The 15,112-nt window shown below is 43.4% G+C and overlaps 1 protein-coding gene across 7 annotated transcripts in view; it reads left to right on the forward strand.

The window, feature by feature from the left end:
• The window catches only part of LOC147020473 (mitogen-activated protein kinase-binding protein 1-like), a 179,987-nt gene that overhangs the window by 103,718 nt on the left and 61,157 nt on the right, over positions 1 to 15,112 (forward strand). For all 7 annotated transcript variants that reach the window (XM_085895835.1, XM_085895833.1, XM_085895834.1 and 4 more), the window contains 4 exons: positions 8,900 to 8,994; positions 9,596 to 9,721; positions 9,809 to 9,879; positions 10,279 to 10,400. In XM_085895835.1, the coding sequence (XP_085751961.1) occupies positions 8,900 to 8,994; positions 9,596 to 9,721; positions 9,809 to 9,879; positions 10,279 to 10,400 (414 nt within the window). The remainder of the gene's footprint in view (positions 1 to 8,899; positions 8,995 to 9,595; positions 9,722 to 9,808; positions 9,880 to 10,278; positions 10,401 to 15,112) is intronic.

Consider the following 15,112-nt stretch of genomic DNA (forward strand, 5'->3'; position numbering starts at 1 on the left):
AGGCAACCATGAGCATCAATTGACCTCTTCAACTCCAACAGGGTTATCCGTCGGGCTCTTTTACCTAATATAAGGAGGTGACTCGATAAACCGAGTTTGTGCCCTCAGCATACACTTGGGTCACTGCCGAGCGATACGGTGAGTGTACCGTACGCTGGCTGACTGGTAGAGCCAATTGGTGGGGTACAACTTCCCCATCTAACTATGCTTGTACACTGTCGTAACAATGAAGGAAAGGACAACTGAGACGGATTTTAAATGACTAACAATTATTTATTAACAAACGCACAAGCAGGCCATCATTTAAAAGCGAGTATATACAGGCAGGAGGTAAAAAGGCACAAAACAGCAGATTTAACCCTAATGGGTATTTTTGTGCAATGTTATTTACGCACAAGACGTATGACCATCATTCAATCTGGGGAGAAGAAGAAAAAAAGAAAAGTATGGAGTGTGGAATCCACTCCTTCCCTCACCTCGTACAGCTCAACTGGGCTGTGACAGCCCAAATATACTTGGGGAGGGGCAAAAGGATGGGGAAGGTGAGTGGTGGAACGACAATGGGATGTGCTACTGTGTTTCTGAGGCATCCAGAACAAGTAGGCAAATCCCTTCTGGTGTCCTCGAGATGCCAACGGTCAGCAGCTTGGTTCATGGGGGATCTGCTGGTCCCGTAGGCACAGCAGAAACAAAGTCACGTTCTGGGCTTTCGACCTGCCCTCCTCCACACAATGAGCTCTTTCCTTCTCTGCACACCTTCCTTCTTGCTGGGCAAGCTTTTAGGACACGGATGAGGACCAACCCTGAGTTCCTTTCTCCTCATAGGGCACAGCTTTCTCTCGTCTCGTCTCTCATGAACCTCCCTCATCCGTGCGCAGCTTGTCGAAAATGCCACTTTCTGAGGGAGCCTTCAACACAGCCCTCGCTCCTCCCCGAAGGCGTCCTCCAGCTCCTCCCTGTGCGCTCAACACCCTTTGTACAGTACGCCATTGTACTGTGCATGTGAGATGTGCTGCACTTTGTTACGTTTGGGGAAAAGCGTTGCATTTCGTGCCAATGACATGCATGTGAGAAAGGACAATGTCCGATGCGGTGAAGGTAATCCGATCGGCCCGAAGGATTAATGACCGCAGATGGATTGAGGAAGATCGGCCGGCTGTGCGGTTGAAGGTAAGACTGATGGGGTGAAGGAGGGGTTGTTGAACTGAAAGGAGCTGATTGTTGGAATGGACTGATGGGTGTTGAAAGTAGCACGGGGGTGGGGAAATTGTTGAAATGGGCAAGGTGGGGGGGTGGACCGATGGGGTTTTGATAGGAGCAGATGGGGAAGGGAAGACATCACACCGGGGAAACACAAATGAACCTCAACGCATGCCACCCCAAACCCTTACATAATGGGCAAAGGGCTACTTACACATAGACTATTGAAATAACTTGTCCTCCGGCCTCCTACGTGTCCATGTATGCTCTCCCTCAGGGTGCATTTCCAAAACTGTCACAATACTTTGAAGTTTCATTTTACACTTGCCATTGCAATGGGATAAGGCCTTTGGCCCAATTCTTACATTGCCTTTAAGGGCCATGATGTAATGATTCTTATAATTTAAAAGCTACAAGGGCACTCGGTAGAGCACACGCCTCTGCCACACAATGCCTGATCCACGAGAACATATCGGGCCCAATACATTTTTGAAACATGTTATGTATAGTTTTTGGCCCGATCTCTCAATGGTGAAGAATCGCATTAAAAATTACATAACTCTCGTATCCAGACCCAGATTGGGATCTTCACCAAAATCGAATCGATTCTTCCTTGTCACACACTCGACCCGTCCACAAAATTTCATCCGGATCCGTCCACAACTTTTTTTAGTTATCCTGTACACAAACAAACAGACAAGCCGGTAGGTGGCGATGGGTCGCCTGTGACTGGGAAATCATGAGTACCATTAACCACACACCCGTGGCTGGGAAATATAAAAATATAGCATGGAAACTATAATATTGTTATGGTTGTGGAAATTCACAGAACACCATTCAGGTATCCCAGAGATCAGTTATGTCGATAAGTGTGTGTTCAGATTAGATTTCCCCACCGAGGTCTAAAGGGAATTATTCGTGTAGCTGGGCTGTGATCTTTGAGTCAGCCATTATTCTTTTGCGATCTTTATTTTGGAACAACCACAACCACCATCTCCACAACCGCATCTCAACAACCACGCCATCCCCACCACAGCGCCAGCCACAACAACCACAACCAACATCTCCACAAACCAGCCTCCCCAACGAATAACATCTCTGCCACCCAACGCGATGGTCGGTAAACAGAAAAGACGGTTGGAAAACAGCAACTCAACTCAACTCCCACCCTGATATCCACGGTAAACAGAAATGACTGTTGGAACTCAACTCCCGCCCCGAAAGGACGGTTGGGGGCGTGTCCCCCAGAGAAAAGTCGCCCCCCCGCCGCGTGCCGGGAAGGGTGGGGCATGACGGGTGGGCGATTAAAAAAAAACCGCTCCTTTCCTGGGGTTTCTTTGTATGAACATTGTGGCGCCATGTCCTTAAGTAGAACTGTTAAGTGCATGTAAATAAATAATCGAACGGTAGTAGTTCTTTTGTCGTGCTTGTATTACTTGCGTTGCTTTTGTTGACTGCATAATTGCATGCGTGTTTGCCTTGCATAAATGCATACGTGCATGCCTGCCAGGCCCGTCGCTAGGGGGGGGGGGCATTTGGGTGCAATGCCCCACTTGTACGCCACCCATTTATGCCCTGTTGCACCCTGTGAACAACTTGGTGTTTCAGGATGAGCGCCCACTGTGAACTCCTTGCTGTTTAAGAGTTCACCTGTGTGAACTAAAACCCTTATTCCAGATGTTCAACGTGGTGAATAATAAGGCCTTCTTGGATAAACTGTTCTTTAATAATATCCCTCTTTGAATAACAGTCAAGAGATAAGTGTGCGCTTGCCAGCGTATCTCCAAAAGCAATTGGCAAGACAATACAGTCCAAGCCCACAAGATAAAAGACAATAACACGAGCACCAACGACAGACAGCCGCAAGACCTCGTGTCGAATGTCGATGTTGTGGGTGGTTATATTTATATTTATATATATATATATATATATATATATATATATATATATATATATATATATATATATATATATATATATATATATATATATAATGGATCATTTCGTTTTAAGGAATAGTCAATCGGCGTATTCGATATGGAGGCCCTATTGAGCAGGTTACCTGATTGTTGTAAGTTAGGTATAAATGTAATATAGTCATAATATGATTAAGGAAAAGACATAAATTTACATAATTAAAGATGAAATGCACGTGCACCGCGTGACCTTCACAACCCGTCAACCCTCTATCTTACAAAAGTAATTTTATAATACAATAAAAAAACTGTGTGTTTGCAATCGTGCTTACATTTGAAATTATGCAGATAAAACCTGTTTTTGATGCATGCATCGTTTAATAAATAAAACTGTCAACCGTCAAATCTCGCGAGTCGTGAGATTAGTGACGCGAGTCACGAGGGACGAGTCGCGGAGAGCGCGAGCTAGCAGCAGGAGAAAAAGACGTGGATGATGGATATATGAAAATGGCTCAGAAAAGGAAAAAATGCAACCAACGAAAATAAAGATGATGAAAGACATGTTGTGGGAGGCGGAGTAGGAGGAGGAGACTATCATGTTGATGAAATACCGACAGAAGCTGGCCAACCTGTCCAAGCCAGCAACGTTAGCCCTGCAGCTGGAGCCCCAGCGCAGGTAGCCGAGTTGCCACGCTCTGCGGCGGCCTCGGGATCGGGTGTGACTGTCAAGCCGCTTCCCGATGATCTTGGAAGTGAGAGACTGAATCAAGTTGTTCTACAGCGGTACCCTGGTCATCTGTTTCAGAACAAGAGTCACTCGTTTGTGTCCTCGTGGTACCAGACTATTGAATGGCTGGAATACAGTGTGCAGACAGATGCAGCATTCTGCTATCCATGTAGGAAGTTTAGCACTAGACGTGGCCCAGTGGACTCTGCTTTCACAGTGCGAGGCTACCGGAATTGGAAACATGCCGTTGAGAAAGACGGGGTTTCACAAACACGCAACTTCAAAGGAACATTTAACTTGTGTTTTGAGGTTGAAGGAGAATGAGAGGCGCATCGATTGTGGTGAGGAGATTTCCACACTCCTCAATGCTGACCAGCTAAATAGAAACCGGTACTATGTGTCTGCTCTTATCGATGTTGTGGGATTTCTCGCCGAAAATCAGATACCTTTAAGAGGGAGCCTTGATAATTTTGAGGATATGTCAGACGGGCACAGTGGGCTCTTCCTCTCGCTTTTAAACTACACACTCAAAAAAAGACACCGAGCTAGCCGAAATAATAAAGCATATCCCACGAAACGCAAGCTATACTAGTCCGGAAATGCAGAATGAACTGATCTGCACATTGAGTGATGTTGTGATGGATGCCATCGTGGAAGAAGTAGGCACATCGTGGTTTACCATCAAGGTGGATGGGACGAGGGACCCCACTGAATGTGAGAACATATCAATCATCATTCGCTTTGTATCGGCATCAAATGAAGCAACAGAGCGTCTACTCACAATAGCTACAGCCCACGCTGGAGATGCAAAAACATTGACAGACCTAATAATTGCAGAGCTGACAAAAACAGGACTTGACACGTCAAAAATATTAAGTCAGGTGTACGACGGGGCTTCGGTGATGGCTGGGAAGCACGGTGTGGTGCAAAAGTTGTTGCAAGAGATATTGGAAAGAGAAATCCCCTATGTGCACTGCTTAAATCACCAACTCCATCTGGTAGTTGTCCACGCACTGGCAGCAGAGAAAGCTGTCACTGATTTCCTCGGGGTTTGTTGTTGCCTGTTCAAATTCTTCAGAAAGCCCACTGTTGCTGCACAGTATAAAGGTGAGTGGTTAAAACGACTTATTGGTCAAAGGTGGACGGGACATTTAGCCACCGTATCTGTGATCATAGGATCTTTTAAGGATATCACATCCTTGCTGTTGGAGATTGATGCAGAGCGCGCCTACGGTGCAGAGATGAGGATGGAGGCTATTGGGCTTTTGCGGGAAGTCTCTGGGCCTGACTTCATGCTCATTGCTATCTTTATACAAAAACTGCTGATGTTGTTAGATGGCCCTAATAGACTCTTGCAGGCAGAGGACATGGACTTGCTAACGGGGTTGGAACTGGTGGCGAGTGCTACAGAGTGCGTGAAGAAACTCTGCTCTGAGGATGAGTTCACTGATCTGTGGAACAAGGCCAACGATGCTCACACTTTTACACCTGCACCACCAAAACGGAGACGCGCAATGCATAAGAACTTGGAACAGTTTGTAGTTTTGGAGACTACAGGACAAAACAACGACAATGACAAGACGGAACTGCAGAGGGTTTTTTACAGCGCGGCTGACTCTGTGCTTGGAGAGATCGCTCGGCGCTTCAGTGAGCGCAACACACAACTCGCCCGTTCACTCGCTGCCTTGAATCCCGAAAATGGCACGTTTTTGGATCCCCACTTGCTCCAGCACATCATGACATTAACAAAGTCAACCATCAGTGAAACAGAGTGTGTGGTTGCAAAGCAGTTTATTCGCTCACAGACAGAAAAGCAGCCAAACGAGAGATGGACAACACAAAAACTCCTCTCAACATACCACAAAACGCTGGAAGCCATGCCAAGTGTAGTGACTGCTATGAGACTTGGACTAACATTTAGTGCGTCCACGGCCATGTGTGAAAACTCATTCTCAACATTGAGGAATGTCTTCACTGACCATCGACGGTCCTGCGCCATGCACGCAAGGCACAACTGGTATGGCTGGCCATCGAGAGAGACCTCGCACGTAAATGCCTGAATGAATGGAAGGAGAAGGTCCTCAGAAGATTCCACACCGAGACGCGTCACCTGCAGCTCTTCTGACAGCGAGTACAGCGGTATAAAAACTATACGAGGAGTTCAGATTGTGTGTGTGACTGCTGGTGATGCGTGTGTGGTTGTGGTTGCAGTGTGGCTGTGGTCAAAACCCGCTGTGATCGGCTGCTTTGTACTTCTGATGTTTAAGTTAAGTGTTGTGTTTGGTGCTTTGCATATCCCATATCTAGTGCTTTGTGCATAACCTTACCTCTGTGTAATTGACTGCTTTCAATGCGGACCTTGTGGTATCTTCAGGCTGGTCGTATTTGCTGTTGATAGTTTAACGTGATGATCGCAGGTCATAGCCCACTGTATCTTATTTGAAAGTGCACTGATTCTGGTGCCGACCTCCCCCGTTTAGTCATTGTATCTCTGGTATATTAATTTTCTAATGCTAATTCTTGACAACACCTTGTATAAGTGCACCTGAATTGGTGCCAATTGTCTAATCATTGAATATCTGCATTGTGAATGTGCCAGTTTGTTGCGGCTCTCCTGCATTCGAATAAATTTAGGCTGAAAACTTCGGAACATATTAAATCTCGCTGATATCAATTTGGTTAGTATGCGACGGCAACCTCAGTATAGATGCGTCAATGCTGCATGAATACAATAGTTTGTAGTATACCGGGTTATCAAAAAGATTAAATATAATAATTGTGCCCCCCCCCATCCAGTTCATATGCCCCCCTTAATACTGAGCCCTGACTACGGGCCTGATGCCTGCATACGTGCTTTGTGAATAAATGTCCTTGTGTGAATGTTGACCTGTTCGTTGCGTCCTTTCCCTTAATTGAGCTGCCGTATTTCATTCGGGATATTAGCAGGCTTTTAAATAGCCGATAAAGTAATCGGATCCGGCGGGGCTTGGTGATATACACCGCTCGGCAAATCACAAACGGAGCGAGCTGTTTAGCGGCTCGTTTCCAAGCAGGTCCTGTCGGGGTGTAAATCCCCGGCATTTCTGTCTGCGCGCATACTTAGGTAAATCGACAATTCGGCGATCGGACTCTGTTGCGCGTGGACAGAATAGTTGGCTGATTTTCGGTGTGATAAAAGACACACCCGTGGCTGGATTTCGGCGTTTATCCGAAAGCTGCGACTAGGTTTGCCACGTCCGGTGGGTGCGTGGCTGTGATTAGTTAAAAGCGGTCACCCGCACGCCGAGCGGGCGGAAAACTACAACAATGTATAGAGAAAAATGGATGTCGTATAGCTGATAGGGAATCACCTTAAGATTATGCATATCAAATCTCATCCAGTTCCATCGACCGATAACCACTCAATATCCATTTGAATGAAAAGTACCGAAAATGCGGTTTGAAATCGGAAATCCCCAAAGTTCGAGGGGGTGCTGTGGGTGAACAAAGATCTAAATCGAAAATCCGGCTATCGTTTGTGCACAATGTATTCCAGACGATTAGTGTGAATTTTCATGACCATCCGACCATAACCCTAGGAGGAGTAGCATTTGGCGCGAAGGCACCTCCATCTCTCGCATATTATCAGTTTTTGCACTAATTGACCGTTGACCCCTGACCAAAGCGAAATCGGTCAATATGTCCTGAGGCAAAGTTGTAGTACTCATTGAGTACCATGAACCTGCAAAGTTTCATTCGTATCGAGGCACTTACCTGGTTGCTAGGGGGCCTTCAATTTTTGCCAATTTTCATGCATACCCTAATTGTGGGGGGCGCTGCAGGTAAAGTATTCCATATATCACAAAAACCAGAATATATTTGATAGAGCATCACCTGTAGATTTTCTTCTTCTTTCGGCTGCTCCCGTTAGGGGTCGCCACAGCGGATCACCCGTTATGATCCGCATAATGATTTGGCACAGGTTTTACGCTGGATGCCCTTCCTGACGCATCCCTGGCCGCCTCTTACGACACAGGGATATGGAACGCCTATTCTAACCGGGGCATACACCGGGCCGAGTACACTGGTACTCACTTTGCTGACCTCGGAAGGATGACAGGCTGAGTCAACCTCCTGGTGTGTATTAATTCAAGCGGCCAACGTGGCTTGAACTCAGGACCTTTTGGATCCCAAGCTGCTTCCCTTACTACGACGCCAACACCAGGCCATCACCTGTGGATCATTCGTGCCAAATTTAATAATCCTACGTGGGATAATGGCTTTCGGAATTGATTTCACGTGAACGGTACCGATTTTGAAGGTTTTTCGGTTGTTACTAGGGAACCAAAGCGTCCCTAGCAACCATCACAATTTCCAAAGCACTCGGTCATAAAATGTAACTACGACCCGAGTTTGGTCAAAATCCACCCATGTTTACTACCAATTATGCTGATGACAAACAAACAAACATCCAAACAAACAGACAGAATTACTGACAATAAGGGTCACCTATTTCGGCGACCCAATAGAAAGGGGTGATAACGTAACCTCCTTCATCTTCGGTGGAGGAGGAAATCTCTCACTGTTAACAAGGAGCTGATCGTCTAGGTCCCCCACCTGTTGGGTGGTATGAGGAATAATATCTAATGTGAAAGCTAAATCTAAAACAGTTTTTGAAATATCACATACACAAGACAAGTGACTGAGATTGCTGCTTTGTCAACAATTCAGTCAATCACAGGATGATCTCATGAGGAATAGATATCTGCAACATGAAAGCTAAATGTTCAACGTTTTTTTTTTAAATTGACAGATGATTGGTCCGGTGGCCGGTCGGTCACTCAGATGAAGCTCGTTTTCATGCCGGCCTTGTCAGAGGGGTGGTGACAATAACACCATATTTTGGGAAGAATGACTGACGTTGATTAATTTTTGCCAGTTCTTCACCTCGTTCTGCTTTGCTTGCACATGTATCGACTGTATGAAGTATGTCGAAGGGATTGTTGCCATTTTCCATCGGAACGTTGGAATTGTGTTGTTCGTCGAACTTACGGTGACACATTTTCACCTCGTGCAGGATTCACGACTTGCACGGGCAGCAGGAAACTCGTTTGCTGGCGGCGCACAACTCTGAAGTGTTATGCCTCAATTACCTGCCGACTAAATCCAGCAGTAAGGATTGTTACTTGTGCTTTGTCAGTCATTATCCCAAATCGGATTGGATAGAACATCTTTTCTCTTGGCTACTTAACAGCTCGATTTACTTATTTATTTATTTAATTATTGTTCATTTACTTGATCCAAATGTGTTTAAATTTATAAAATACTAGCATGAGTACCTGACGTTGCCTGGTGCTGTTCTAATCCTGTTGGCATTTTGAAGAAATCGATTTATTTATTTATTTTCAAAATATTTTTTTGGTGACAAAAACACTTCCAATGGGGTTGGGGATCATTTACTATTACGTTTCACTTCGCTACTCAGGCTTAGGCACGATAGAGTGATTTGAGGGGGAATAAAATGTAATCAAGCAAACTTTCTTTTTCCCCCCCCTTTTTTTTTGCCTAAAGCATTTGCCGGGCACTGTTTGACGGATCGTTCAGCCATCTCTGAGAAAAATGGCGATACACAGACAAACTGTCAAGTTTTGTGGGTCTGATGTGAAACAGTAGATTGAACTTTTGTAGTTCTGATCAGTCTGCCTGCCATGACCACAGGCGATTCCTGGATTGCACGCACTTGTTATGAGCACTGTCAATTGGTGTGCCGCAGATCTGCGCCTCCTCGCCTCAGCAAGTCGTGATCGCCTTATCCACGTTTTTGATGCTGCTAATAATTATGCCCTGCTGCAGACTTTGGACGAGCACTCGTCCTCCATCACTGCCGTGAGGCTTATTGGTAGGTCTGCCTGCTTATAAGCTTATCTAGAAGCTTGTGTCTCTTCGGTGGGATAGTTTAATGAACTTCCCCATTCACTTACCCCAGAAAATGGACAGCAGGTGCATATGATCAGCTGTGGGGGAGACAAGTCGATTTACTTCCATGCAGCACTGATGGTGGGTAACTGCCTATTTATACTCCTCGTATAAATCTCGAATCGACCACAGTGGAAATGAAAGAACTACAAGTGGGACTCTTTACAAAATGCTTCCATCGCCAACATGTTGCCAATCCGGTGGCTTATCACGGCCATTAATGTGACGCTTTGCTGGGATACGTGGGATATCAGATCTGTATTGTCAGTGAATCTACAGATAGTTTTAGAATTAAAGTTTTTATACGGGTATGGAATGGTTAAGGAAGGAGATCTGATGGTTTTTGACATTTTTTTTTCTGCTTGTGAAACACTCGTAGAAGGGTGCGGTGAGTATTGGTCCAGAAGATGTGCATTTGAGCCTTTCATATGTGAGTGAGTGAAGTATCCTTCCTATGTTCCGTTTGTTTATTTTCTTCAGACTGCGGATGGTCCACAGTTTAACAGGACGCACCACGTGGTGGAAAAATGCACACTTTACGACATGACGGTGGACATTGATGGAAAGTATGCTGTGGTGGGCTGTCAGGATCGGATGGTCAGGTGAACAATTGAAACCGCCATGTTTGTCTCCTCTTTGGTGGTTGGTGGTTAGTTTACACCAACTTCCAACATTACCATTAACTCGTAGTTTCTTGAGTTTTTTTTTTTTTGAACAATGCATTATTTTGCATCAAGGATGAGCACTCGTCCTCCATCAGTGGTTGTTGGTGACGGTGTGTTCTGGGTTGCTTGCTGGTGGTTTTTTTTTTATTTTTATTTTTTATTTCCCCCCCCCCCCCCACCCTCCCCAGGGAAATTGCTACACAGAATAATTTCAAGGGATTTCCAAGTGTTGTTGTTTAATACCCTATTCTGATAAATTGTTCTAATGGCTAAATGTAGGAAAAAAGGATGTTTGTTATCGAGCCATTCATGTAAAGGATGCAATATAGATCAAATACCGAATAGCAACATAAAACATCAATTATTTAATAATTTTCTTGGGGATCGGTCCAGTGAACATCATTTTGAGATGAGTGGTGCCCAAAAGCAATAATAATCAGGTTAAAGGCCTTTTATCCCCAGCCTGGTCACCACAATACCAAGCTCCGACGAAGGCTTTCCTCGTGAAGGTGAATTTTTCCCTGAATTGTCCAATTTGAGCATTTTCTTAATGGGCAAGTGTGATTACGGCAGATGAATTAACTTTGGCAAGCTTGCGGTCAGAGTAACGTCACTTTTACCATCTGGTTGATTGTAAAAGGAAAGGAAATGCAGGTTGTGTTCAACGATGGACTTTGCAAAGTGTAGTTCCACTGTTCATGCTGGCCTTGTACACTTCTGAGTGCTCGCTGTACCGTGGAGGTAGAAATTTTGTGTCAGAGTGTTCTGTTGATTGAGCAGACCCTTGTTTGGTTATTTTGCAATTGCTCTAAAGTCTAAACCTAATGTTCTCCATGTGCAAAAGGCATCGAGGTTGCTCCATCCTTTAGTGCATGTCAAAGGGGAATTATTCTTTCCTAAATTTACTAGATGACCCGTGAACCCGTTGGGTTCCCGTTGTGACGGCGATCGATTGGGGGGGGGGGGGGGGTGGGGGGATAAATAAAAAAAAAAAGAATTTTAATATTATTTAGTGGTCAAACTTTAACTTGAAGAAAATTTGAGCATTTACCTCAGGAGTCATCGTTCAACGAAGCATGCGTTTTAATGACAACATTCTTGGTTGATCTCCCATTCTTCAGGAATATTTTGAGATTTTCCTTCACCTTTCCTCGGTGAAGAGCCACATACAGTAATTGTCCATGCTGAAATACCAGTTTCTCAAGGTGTATCAACACATTCTCCATGGTTTGTCCTTGCGCTCTATGGATCGTCATACCAAAACTTGACTGAATCAGGAATTGACCCCGCTTAAGGGATTGATATATATATATATATATATATATATTTTTTTTTTTTTAAATTTTTTGTTGCCCAATTTGAACGAAACTTGATATTGCGCGTCTGTGAAAAAAAAAAAAACGGAGAAAAAGGTGACTAAATTATTGTGCGTAATCTTCCAAACACAATTTTATTTATTAATGAACATGGAAGTATTTGATCAAAATGGCGATGTTTATTTTATGCTTAAAAAGGAATCGTTCTTTGTCTATACTAAATGTTTGAGATTTTAAAATAAATCATTTCAAGAAAAACAGAAAAGATTGCTCCAGTGAACTATACTGCTGGGGTTGTTTGCATTGATCAAATTCTCCCGAAGAGTACTTCACTGAATCGGGAATTGATTTTTTTAAATTTTTTTCGTTGCCCGATTTGAACGAAACTTGATACTGCACACCGTAGGAGAATGGTAAGTCAGGTGGCCCTAACATTTTTGCGTTATCTTGTACCGTTTTGGCTGTATTTCGGATATATACACATATACACACACACACACACACACACACACACACACACACACACACACACACACACACACACAATGAGAGTTTCAGTAATATATAGATTATCCCATGCAAGAGTGGGCATGACTCGAGCTCCACTACTTTCGTTGCACATAACACATTCTTAATGGGAAACCTGTTTGTGGAGTGAGGGATATCTCCACATGATACAGGCCGATCATGGAGCCTGGGATAGGAAGTAAATTCCAGGAATAATCCAAGCAAACCTGGGCAAGTTGGTAACTGTCGATATTTAAGATGTACAGTATATTTTTTGATGTACACTATATGTACAAAAAGTCATTTTGTGCCTTAGGCAGGAATGACACTGAAAGAAATTGCTAAGTATATATATATATATATATATATATATATATATATATATATATATATATATATATATTTTTTTTTTGAAAAAAAACACCATTATCACATATGATCAATGGATTGGGGCACCTTAGCTGCTTTTTCTAACATAGGTCTATGGAGGAGGTTAAACACAAGTCATATGTACATTTTCATGAATTACAAGGGCATGAGTAGACTGGATAATATGGCATTTGAACCGAGGATCCCAGTGCTATCGGCTTTAGGATTCAGGTGGGAGCATGAAGCAGGTCAAAACCCACTTGCCATTTCATTCTGCATCGGATAAGAAGTCTAGAGTAGAGAAAAAGTAATTTGCAACAAAATTGTAATTTGCCAGGACACGTCGAAGCCACTGATTAACATTCGGTACTACGCATTAGGAAAGATTACTTTCCCCCACAAATAATCCGAAGTGGGTGATAGGTGTACAATTGAATACAAGGTCATCTCATCGAAATGAATAGCAAACCGACACATTTGAGCGCATGATGACTGTAACAGGTGCAACGTTCTGCTCCCACGAGTTTTAACCAAACGATACGACGAGTTTAACATGTTCACTTTGCCATTCCGGTAAAGGGTCATTCCGTGTCCAATCAGTCAAAAAATGAAATTCTATGGTCACCTCCTCAGATTTTCCTGAAAAAAAAATCTCAAAGCTAACTTAACATATATGAGGAAGGTTTGCCAAGTTATAGCTCAAAATTTCAAGTAGTGTCCAAGATATGGCCCTACAAACACCCTAGGGGTGTTTCAATTCTGGCAGTCGCGAGTTGCAGATTTGTATCTAAAGCATTTTTGGAGGGCTCTAAATTCCAGAGTTTGACAAAGAGTTCTGAAAATTCACAAAAATGGTGTCTATTAGTGAGGCTTTCAGAATCTGACATCAAAAATGTTCTACTTAAAATACTTTTAAAAATAAGTACTCTCAAAAGTAGTGATTTGTAACATGCAGTCAAAAAAATTTGAGTTTTCAAATTGCTGCCTGATTTACAGTCAGTTTATTATATGTGTGTATATACAGTCAGAATAAACAGTCAGTTTATTCATCATGAATAATTTTGTTGCCTGATTTACATAATCTAGTGACTGCATCATTTGCACAAGAAAACTGAAACCTTTTGGAGCAAAATCTTGGGTGCTATAGGTGTCTGAACTTTGCTCCAGACTCAACGACACTGACATTTACCCCGGTTTTACCCCAAGTGTTCACCATGTTAACAGTTACACAGCTCTTTTAAATTTTTGTCACCTAAAGACACATACATAGGTAAACTGTGGTAGAAAATTCAAGAGTTGTTCTCAATCTCTTCTATTTTTAAACGATTTTTAAAAAGGCCCACTATTTAAAAAAACATGTTCGATGAAAGATGTAGAATAAAAGCAATAGGTGTGCTTTTGAAGTGGAAGCCATGCCAAAAAAAACGACTGCCAGATTTGAAACACCCCTAGGGTGTTTGAAGGGCCATATCTCGGACACTACTTGGAATTTTGAGCTATAACTTGGCAAACCTTCCTCATATATGTTAAGGTTGCTTTGAGAATTTTTTCAGAAAAATCTGAAGGGGTCACCGCAACCCCCGGCTGAAATGACACGGAATGAGCCTAAAGGTTGTACCCATGTTTGGCTTTGCTTTTATATGATGTAACATGTAGTATTGCAGTTACTATGATTTCTTACTGATTATTGTGAAGGGATTTGGAATCCACAATCTGAAGGTGCCACACGTCAACTGCATGCTGAAGAAGCGTGCGATCCCAAACTCAACACCTTCACCAACTTAGCCTTTAATTGATCCAGTGAGAACAAATATCTTTGCACTTGTTTAAGGGACAAACAAACAAACGACTCAAATTGAAATTTGTCATTCTATTCCTGAGATTGAACTTCAGAGTTGAATCATATCTGTGTAAACCTGTAGCATTGTTGGCTAAGGGAGTGGCTGTGCTGCTGATGCAATGCCCCTCTGCTGATTAGCTCAGGAGTAGGAGTTTGTAATTTGTTCATTGTGCTGGCGACAGCTCGTCTACTCTTCGCAAAGGACACTATGGGATCTTTAACATCTACCAACGAATGCTGGCAGATGGGACGTTCGTTTAACATCTATCCGAGAGGCTGCACACATTGTCATCAATAAAACAGCAATTTTGGTGATTCATCAGTTTATTGCTGGGTCGGGATTCAAACCCAGGCTAGACTGCTTCGAGACTATTAAGCTCTCTGTGCGCTTCTTCACACTCGAGCCTCCTGCACCTCTTCGGCCTTCCTGTCAGCCAATCCTTACCTGTATCCCCACCCCACAAACTGCAGAGTAAACCCTAACCTGTATCCCTGCTGCCCCATATTCTTCAAAATAAACGCTTACCTGTACATGATGATTGTGGGGGCATGCGACAGCAACTAAGAGTTCATATTTATAGTTCACAAATGGTATGTGTCCGGTTACAAAGGCCGAA

This window comes from Eptatretus burgeri, chromosome 9, assembly GCF_056783735.1.
Source record: "Eptatretus burgeri isolate ZD-2024b chromosome 9, Ebu_testis_v1, whole genome shotgun sequence".
NCBI classification, from domain to species: Eukaryota; Metazoa; Chordata; class Myxini; order Myxiniformes; family Myxinidae; genus Eptatretus; species Eptatretus burgeri.